The sequence below is a fragment of the Macaca thibetana genome, chromosome 1 (assembly GCF_024542745.1).
Source record: "Macaca thibetana thibetana isolate TM-01 chromosome 1, ASM2454274v1, whole genome shotgun sequence".
Classification (NCBI taxonomy): Eukaryota; Metazoa; Chordata; class Mammalia; order Primates; family Cercopithecidae; genus Macaca; species Macaca thibetana.
Window position 1 is genome coordinate 142,289,409 of NC_065578.1, and position 10,183 is coordinate 142,299,591.

The following is a 10,183-nucleotide window of genomic DNA, read 5'->3' on the forward strand; positions in this document are numbered from 1 at the left end:
GAGAAAGAGAGCAGGAATTGGGCAGGGAACAACATCTTGGATAATAACCTCAAGGGATTCCTTTCTCCAACAGTTAATCATTTGCGCAGAAGAAATAAAAAGCTGGCTTCAGTAAGGGTTTGGACAGAAAAAACTGATCAACTCACATATGGCTGCTAAGGACAGCAGAGATTTCCGAGGTCAGGGAGAACAAGCACGCCCTCCCAGCAACTGCACCAGGCAGCCAATGCCAGCATTCTGCTAGGTGGACTTTAACCACTCAATGCTTAGCATGCTCAAGCCAAGTGTTCACAAGTATACTAAGAGCTTTGAATAAAATACCTTCAGAAATTTGAGACCCAGAGCACTTCCAGAGGAAAATCCCAGCTCCTTCAAACAGTTAGTTCCAAAGACACAGGTTCAGAATGGAATTCATTAAATGAGGCCTTTCCCTGAATTCTAGGAACATTTGTAGTAGTGTTATTAAATTATCAGGTGGAGAGAAGAGCAGTCATTGAACAGAGTTCTCTCCAGCAAGCCTGCTTTCAAATTGTTAATTAACCTTTGATAAATAAAACGTAGTTAAAATGGGGCTTTAGAGACCATGAAGTTCAACCTCATTCTTTTGCAAATAAGAAAACTTTGTAAACGTTCGTCCCAAGTCTCCTGATCCTCAGTGCAATCCTTATACTTTTATATCATGCACTGGTTTCATACAAACAGCGTAAGTACTGTACTCACACAGATCTGAGTTCAAATCCCCACAGCATACACTGATTTTCTGGACTTGGATGAGATACTCATTCTTTCTGATACTGTTTCCTTATTTGCATAGTGATAATTATACCAAGCCCACAAGATTGTTATGAGGCTTAAATATGCTAATCTACGCGACAGGATTTAGCTCAGTGTCTGCTGCATTTTACCACTGAATTAACATTAATTTCATTGCCTTTCTCTCCACCCCAGGCTTCACATCACCCCACCCCATCCTAAGCGTTTATTGTTTAAAACAAGGGAACGGTAATATAGTTGTATTTATGTTAGGATGCCAATGGGAGCAAAAAGCACAGGCAAAGGACACATATTTTCTTTCCATGGTTGCAGTAGTCAGGGCAAAGCAGTGACAAAGAGAAGTGGGAAAGAAACAGTTTTTCAGGTGATCAGAGGAAACGCAGATTAGAACTGGAAACTGTCTGTGAAACCAATCCTTCAAGTGAGGAAGGAAGTAGTGCAACCTAGTCTGCAACACTGATTTTCTCCGGACATGCATCGTGAGAACTTGGTTCTCCCAGTTTTTTGGAAGGTGTCCAGTCCCACAGAGCCTGAAGTCTCTCCAGCAATAGGAAGACTTTTCTTATCCTTCATATTTAAATAAGCTCTAAACATCCTCTTCTTCATGGTCTCAGATAAAACCCTTTAATTATAGCATCAAAATCACCAGGGGGAGATTTAAACATTCTACACGAGTTGGCCCCACTCTTGGTGATTCTGCTGCAGTAGTCCTGGGATGGGAATCTCAAGAAATTGTAGTTGAAAAAGCTCTCCAGGATAAGAAATTTGGGGTGGCGGTGGGAGAATGAAAATCCTCCCATGATTCATATGGTCAGTGTACACAACACTTCTCTAAGACTCACTGAAGTTTTCCAATACCATGGAAGCCCACATTTCTTTAAGAAGGCAGCAGTCTTCAGAAAACAGTGCATCTGTGTGTGCTGGAGTGAACACAGGGATGCAGATGGCTCTCTGCTAGAGGAATCCTTGAATGATCAACTTGCAAACCTCCCTCCCCTTGGACATAGGCCACAGCTAAACCATCTCAGCCAGATAAGAAGGCATCTTGGTTGGGCACAGTGGCTCACACCTGTAATCCCAGCATTTTAGGAGGCCAAAGCAGGTGGATCACCTGAGGTCAGGAGTTTGAGACCAGCCTGGTCAACATGGTGAAACCCCGTTTCTACTAAAAATACAAAAATTAGCCAGGTGTGGTGGTGTACACCTGTAATCCCAGCTACTTGGGAGGCAGAGGCAGGAGAATTGCCTGAACCTGGGAGGTGGAGGTTGCAGTGAGCTGAGATAGCGCAACTGAACTCCAGCCTGAGCCACAAAGTGAGATTCTGTCTCAAAAAAAAAAAAAAAAAAAAAAAAAAGAAGAAGAAGAAGAAGAAGGCATCTTAATCCTAAGTATGAAATGTCTATGTGTCAGACCCAAAAGTCTCAAAGTTCCAGGCTGTGAACAATTCTGCCTATGGGAGAAGGGGGGACACTATTCCCTTAATGGCAAGTAAGGGACCCCTGCCCCAGAGTCCCCATGCCACTTGCTCATCCTTAGTCAAAGTGTATCAGGCCCCCCTGGCACCCCCAGGATTGGAGAAATGTGAGGAACAAGGCCCAGCGACGTCTAAGCCAATGCCCTTGAACAACATTTGGTTTCTTTCTTGCTGCTTTCTAGTGCCAATAGCTTTATTTTTCTACTTTGGTATAATAAGATAGAATCACAAATTTTAGAGCTAAGGAGGCTTGGAGATACAGGTCAGACTCCCTCCTGTTACAGAGGAGGACTCTCTCGTCTAGGGAAGGGCAAGGGATTGCCCCTACATACTTCACCAAAAATAAATCTGACATGAACTTGGCTTTCCCAGCTAAACGACCAACGACTCAACAGTCAGCCCAGAAACTCAGGCGGCAAACCTCTATAGTCCTTCCCAGATAGGCCGGGCCCCACCTGCCTCCCCCTCCTCATCCCAGGCAGGCTCCGCGCTGCCCCGCGCCCGCGCTCAGCCGTACCTGTCCCGCAGGTTGCCACTGCGCAGCCCCATGGCCGTGCACTCCGCCTCGCTCACCGGCACCCCCTTGCAGGATTTCACCGGATAGATCCAGAGCTTCGCCACGGTGCCCACCTGCTGCAGCCGCCGGCGCCGCCTGGGCCATGCTCGGCGCCAGGCGACAGCCCCCAGCGCCACCGCGGCCAGTCCCAGCACCGCGACCCCGAGCCACCTGGGCCGGGCCTGGGCTGGGAGGCCGAGGCGGGCCAGCGCGGAGGAACTGGAGGCGCCCATGGCAGAACGAGGGCGGTCGCGGACCTGCGCACAGACCCCGCAGCGACCGGAGCCCTGGAGGACGAGGAGGCCCTTAACGATCCGGGGGAACGAGGAGGCCCTTAAGGATCCGGGCGGGTGGGAGGAGTCAAAGTTGACCCAAACACTGGCCCTCTCACCCTTTCACCGCCGAGATGGCAGAGCGGTTCCGCGGAGAGCGGGAATGCCTTAATGCGGTGACAAAGCCTGCGTGGTAATGGGGGAAGACAGGAAGAGAGCCACTGGGGTACCCTGGGCGCTGTGGGAACGACGACGTCCAAAGCCAGCGAGCTCCGGGGTGGTCAGTGTCTCCTCCCTCTTCCCCGCCCCTACACCGCGACAGTTACCCGTGCAGCGTGACCTTTAGCGCCAGCACTCTGCCACCCCCTTCTCTGCTAATATGGCGCGTTTTCTCGCACGACAAGATCACCGCAGAACGTGAAGGCGGGTTGCAGAACGGAGGATTTACAAACATTTGGGAACGACTTTCTCTGGCAGGTCTCTGTGAGAACTGCAGGACTTTCTGCACACAAAGACAGTCTAAACCTCTGCACTCAAAGACGAGGAACTCTAGCGTGGCTTATAGGAGTATGACTCAAAGTCCTCCACTCTCCACTGCCCTCTAACCTCGACCCCAGGAAAATGTCTTCCCGAGAAAGCTCAAGGCAGCCAGGAGAATTTTCCGTTTATTCTAGCCAACACCCGATGGTAAGGCCTCTGACCTCCCTTTTTTAGGGTATTCCTTTCTCTGTTGTTTTGAGATGTGTATGTATCGCCTACACCTCAGAAGTGTCTTTCTCAAGGAGCTGAAAGCCATTGCTTTGAAATGCAATCATGGGGAGGATAGGCCTCTGTCCCCCAGTCTCTGTGGGATGGTACAATCCCAGCTTCATAACTGCCAGCTCCAGGCACAGCTGCCCGGTCATTGATACTGACCACCCCTTCGTGATTTTTCACTTGAGCCCCTGCTAGCTTCCCCCGCCCTACTCTCTCCTTCACCCTTTAAAACGCCCAGTCTCCTCTGCCAAATGAGAATGAGCAGCTTTTTCTCCTACTGTAAGTAGTTACTGAGTCAAATCTGTTTTCATGCTTTCACTAATGTCCAGCTTTTGTTGATCTTTAACAACTCCATTCAAGCAAGCTGTTGGGTTAACAGTGGATTTTCTTAGACAAATAAAGGTTTGAAGTCTTTCAAGTTTTTTGTGGTTGTTTTTGTTTTTCAAAAGTTTGTCCCTTAAACTGTGGCACAGTTCTAGGAAAGTTTAAGGAGGCCAACCAGTGGGCCACCTACCAAATCTGGGCTGGCCACCCCCTGGGAAAGGGGTGCCCTCTGGAGAGTGGGAAGAGACTCTGGGAGGGATGGAGAACCAGAGGAGCCAGGCTCCCTTTGGCTGTTCCTTGTGAAAAATGAAAGACAAAAAGGGCCTGAATCTCTCCCCACCCAGGGAAAAGCCTCAGGCCAGCAGAATTAGTCCCTCAATCCCCATATATTTACATCACGCTTGGCAGCTGAGACTTACAGATTTGTTTTTTAAGCAAGGTGTGGTGAATGTGATGTGTGTACACTTGGAGCTGACCCCCTTTGCCTCTCCCAACTCCTGAGGAGGGTCAGAGCCCTCGCTGCCCACAAGCCTGCTGTCAGAGTGAGGGGCTTACAAAGCCATCGTCTCGCTGTATGTGAGCTCCCAGACAGGGCAAATGTCTTATTGATTAATCGTCTGTTTCTTTCACCACATAGGTATTGATCATTCACCAGGCTTTGTCCTAGATTGGCACTGGAGATTTAAAGTTTAGAAGAAGCTGCCCCTCCATCCAGTTCACTGACTCCCTGGAAGACTGACACCTCCCCCTGCAAGTCTAGAGGATAATGGCAGAAGAGAAGCAAGGTCAAGATACAGAGGAAGTGGAAGCAAAAGAGCAGCTGAATCTCAGGACAGTGCTGTTTTCAGAGCAGAGAGCTTTGGAGCTGAGACTTGAACATGAGGAGGGGCTTGGAGATGGGTAGAGGAGAGGATTCTGGGTAAAAGGAGCAGCATGGGCAATAGCCTAAAAAAAAATGGAAGGAACAAGACAGTGTGGCATGTTTGGGCAACCACCAGCAATCCAGCTGTATTAGGATGTACCTGTACATGCAGCAGGTGGCGGAAGATGAGGCAGGACAGGTGGGCAGAAGTCAGATCAACATGCATCTTATCTCTAATTAATGTGGAGACACCTCAGAATTCTGAACAGCAGTCTGGCATGATAAGACTTGGGTGCTAGGAAAGCCACTCTGGCTGCTCTGAGAAAGAATAACACCACAGATGGTAAGATGAGTTGCAAATGCCCTAGTTCAGGCTGATGTAATTCCAAATCAAGGAAAAATAACAGTGGAGCTGGAGATAGACATGTGGTTAGGAGAGATGGTCAGGGGACAGAATTAACAAGAGATAGTGATGACAGAACACAGAGCCAGAGAGAGAGGAAGAGCCCACAGGGTCTCCCAGCTCTGTGGCATAAAAGTCTGGGGTGGGGTGGGGATACCGTTCTCAGAGATTAAGAATTCAAGAGAAAAAGATAGTCTGGGAAAAAAGATGACGAGCCTGTTGTAGACAGTGAGTGGGAGGTATCTATGGGACATCGAAGAGGAAATAGTTACCTAGATAGATGGGTAACTTGACCTTTCCATGCTTCCACCTCCTCATGCGCAAAATGATGGGGATAGATAGCAAGTGAGGAACTTTGCCATGGTGAGTGCTGCCGAGTCTTTGCTGTCTTCACCAGCCATTACCTATCAGAGCCTGCCCTGTTTGAAGATTCACCAATGCTGGGATTGGGGGTGCCTTCAAGGGAGCAGGGAAATTCCTTATCAATAATGTGTGCATTTGCAGCCCAGCATCTTCATTTGTAGAATTAGTGAGGGGTGATGAGAGGCTGTATTAGTCCATTCTCGTACTGCTATAATGAAATACTCGAAACTGGGTCATTTATAAAGAAAAAAGGTTTAATTGGCTCATGGTTCTGCAGGTTGTATAGGAAGAATGGCGGCATCTGCTTCTGGGAGACCTCAGGGAGCTTTTACTCATGGTGGAAGGCAAAGCAGCAGTGGATGTCTTACATGGTAGGAGCAGGACCCAGAGAGAGGGAGAGGTTCCACATGCTTTTAAACAGCCAGATCTCACGAGAACTCACTCTCAGGATGACAGCACCAAGGGGAATGGTATTAAACCATGAGAAACCACCCCCATGATCCAATCACCTCCCACCAGGCCTCAACTCCAACACTGAGGGTTACAATTGAACATGAGATTTGGGTGGGGACACAGATCCAAACCATATCAAAGATTGAGGATTCATTAGTCTAATTGGCTGTTTGCATATTTTTTTTCCCTTCTGATTTGAATCACCTTATCTATTTTTTTGGTTAATTTATAAGATCCTTTTGTAAATTAAGAAAATTACCCTTTAACCATGCCTTCCCGAGTCATAACTTTTTTCCCTAGTTTGTCATATTTTGGCAACTTCTGCTTAGGTAGAATCTCTCTTTCTAGTGAATAAGACATCATTGTCTGCCTAGAGGCACTGATATAGATAAAGAAAATTCTGTCAATTAAAATATAAACCAAGAAACCAGAGAAAAAAAGAAGCCTAAAGCCCAAATATTGCCTTGCCCAACCAGGCCTTCTTCAGGAAGGTGAGTACCCAGCAGCCAATGGAAGTGTTCATTAGGGTCATGCAGCAGTTTGTCTTTCCTGAGGAGATGAGCACATCAGATTATCAGGCTGTGAGGACAGTCAACCTTCAACTCATATAAAAAATCTCATGACTCAGGCTAAGCTAAAGTATTGTAACAACCTCAACATCTCAATGCTCTAACAAAATAAAAGTTTATTTCTCACTTACATCCTAGTTTGATGCAGGTCAAACGTTAATCAAAGGTCCCCTTAGGCCAGGCTCAGTGGCACACACCTATAATCCTAGTGCTTTAGGCAACTGAGGCAGGAGGATCACTTGAGCCCAGGAGTTCAAGGCCAGCCTGGGCAACATAATGAGACCCTGTTTCTACAAAAAATTAAGACAAAACAAAAGAGAGAACGAGTCAGGCATGGTAGTGCATGCTTATAATACTAGCTACTCTGGACACTGAGGCAGAAGGGCCACTTAAACTCAGCAGTTTGAATGGATATTAAGCATATACATAGTGGAAGAAGAACCATGGCTAGGAAGTCAAAGTGCCTGAGTGACTATGAAAATCCAGTCACATGACCAAGGTTCAAAGCACCAGATTACAAACTGAAGCTTGATAGTCAGTACGTTCAGCTTTGAAAGGAAGATGGCATTGGATCTCTCACCTACTTTCCCTTCAACGCATAAACCAAGTGGTAGGGACAGAGCAAGATGGCTGATTAGAGGCCTCCACTGATCATCCTCCATGCAGGGACACCAATTTAACGACTATCTATATTACAAAGTATCTTCATAAAAACAAAAATCAGGTGAGCAATCAAAGTACCTGATTTTAACTTCATATCACTGAAAGAGGCACTGAAGAGGGTCGGAAAGATAGCCTTGAATTGCCAATACCACCCTCCCCGATCTCCCAGCAGTGGCCAAGACAGAATCTGTGCTCTTGGGGGAGGGAGAGCACAGCAATTGTGGAACTTTGCATTGGAACTCAGTGCTTTCCTATCATAGCAGAAAGCAATACAGGCAGAACTCGGCTGACACCCATGGAAGGAGCACTTAGAACAGCCCTAACCAGAGGGGAATCACCCATCCCAGCAGTCACAACTTGAGTTTCAGCAAGCCTTGCTTCCCCAGGCTAATGGGCTCTGGGGTACTAAATAAACTCAAAAGGCAGTGAAAGTCACAAAGACTGCAACTTCTAAGCAAGTCCTGGTGCTGTGCTGGGCTCAGATCCAGTGGACTCGGGGGCCATGCAACCTAGTGAGACACCAGCCAGCGCATCTAAGGGAGTTCTTGACCCACCTTTCTCCCAACCCCAGGCAGCACAGATCACAGCTCCGAAAGAGACTTCTTACTTGAGTGGAAAAGGAGAGTAAAGAGGACTTTGTCTTGCTACTTGGATACCAGCTCAGTTACAGGAGAATAGGACACCAGGCAGAGGTATGAAGCCCCATTCCAGGCCCTATGTCCTAGATGACATTTCCAAATGTACTCTAGGGCAGAAGGGAACCTGCTGCCTTGAAGGGAAGGATTCAGTCCTGGCAGAATTCATCACCTGCTGACTAAAGAGCCCTAGAACCCTGAATAATCAGCAGCGGTACCCAGGTAGTATATGCTGTGGATATACTACACAGCATATACCAGGTTGTAAACGTAGATTACAACACCCAAGTCCCTTTGAATACCTTGAAAGCTTTCCCAAGAAGGAAGAGTACAAACAAGCCCAGACTCTGAAGACTACAATAAATACCTAACTCTTCAATGCCCAGATGCTGACAAGCACCCAAAAGCATCAAGACCATCCAGGAAAATATGACCTCACCAAATGAACTAAATAAGGCACTAAAGACCAAGTCTCAGCTTGGGTGAGACTCTGAAACATGCTAGCTTCAGATGTGACCCAGCACATTCCCAACAGTGGTGGCTACAAGGGGAGACTCTTTCAAGCAAAGGGAAGAGTAAATAGGATTTTGTCTTACAGCTTAGGTACCAGCGTGGCCACAGTAGAGTAGCACACCAAGTGGGCTCTTGGGGTCCTTGGTTCCAAGCTGGGCTGTTGGATGGCACTTCTGGACCTGTCCTGGGCCAGAAGGGAGCCAAATGCCCTGAAGGGTGAGTACCAGGCCTGGCAGTATTCACCACAAGCTGACTGAACAGCCCTTGAGCCTTAAGCGAACATCAGCAGTAGCTTTGCAATACTCCTGTGGGCCTATGGTGATGGTGGCATGGAAAGAAGCTCCTCTGCCTGTGGAAAGGGGAGGTGATTTGAGTGCCAGCTCAGCTGCAGCAGAATAGAATACCAGGTAGATTTCTAATGTTTCTGACTCCAGGCCCTGGCGCCCTGACGGCATCTCTGAACCCACCTGGGGCCTGGGGGAACTCGCAACCTTGAAGGGAAGGACGTAAGACTGGCTGGCTTTGCCACCTGCTGATTGTAGAGGCCTTGAGCAAACATAGGTAGGAGCCAGATAGTGGTCACAGCAGGCCTAGGGCAAGACCCAGTGCTGCGCTGGCTTCAAGTGTGGCCCAGCAAAGTCCTATGGAGGGATGGTATCACCCCTCCCCCAACTCCAAGCAGCTCAGCACAGAGAGAGAAACTCCATTTGTTTGGGAGAATATGAGAGAAGAGAACAAGAATCTCTGCCTGCTAACCACAGGGTTCTTTAAAATCTTATCCGAGACCACCAAGGAAGTACCTCTACAAGTCTGCAAGAGGCACAGAATTACCAGAATTAGTGTGCCCCCTAGTGCAGATACAGCTGCAGGGACCGAAACCTAGATTACAACACCGAAGTCCCTTTGAATACCTAGAAAGCTTGCCCAAGAAGGATGGCTGCAAACAAGCTCAGACTGTGAAGACTACAATGAAAACCTAAATCTTCAATTCCCAGATACTGACAAACATCCTTGAGCATCAGGACTATCCAGGAAAACATGACCTCACCAGATGAACTAAATAAGGCACAAGGGATCAATCCTGGAGAGAGAGAGATATGTGACTTTTCAGACGATAATTCAAAATAGCTGTTTTGAGGAAACCCAATGAAATTCAAGGTTACAAAGAGAACGAATTCAATATCCAATCAGATAAATTTAACAAAGAGATTGAAATAATTAAAAATTCAAGCGGAAATTCCAGAGTTGAAAAATGCAACTGACGTACCGAAGAATGCAGAGTCTCTTAACAGCAGAATTGAGCAAGCAGAAGAAAGAATTAGTGACTTCAAGACAGGCTATTTGAAAATACACAGAGGAAACAAAAGAAAAGAGATTAAAAAGGAATGAAGCACACCTACAAGATTTAGAAAACAGCCTCGAAAGGGCAAATATAAGTTATTGGCCTTAAAGAGGAGGTAGAGAGAAAGATAGGAATAGAAAGTTTGTTCAAAGGAATAATAACAGAATTTCCCAATCCTAGAGAAATATATCAATATTCATGTACAAGAAGGTTATAAAGAACA

At 47.0% G+C, this 10,183-nt stretch overlaps 1 protein-coding gene across 1 annotated transcript in view; it reads right to left on the minus strand.

The window, feature by feature from the left end:
- The window catches only part of MTARC2 (mitochondrial amidoxime reducing component 2), a 37,101-nt gene extending 33,776 nt beyond the window's left edge, over positions 1–3,325 (minus strand). Inside the window, exon 1 of the mRNA XM_050761303.1 lies at positions 2,767–3,325. Within this exon, the coding sequence (XP_050617260.1) occupies positions 2,767–3,038 (272 nt within the window). The 5' untranslated portion in view covers positions 3,039–3,325. The remainder of the gene's footprint in view (positions 1–2,766) is intronic.
- Positions 3,326–10,183: the final 6,858 nt, after the last annotated feature.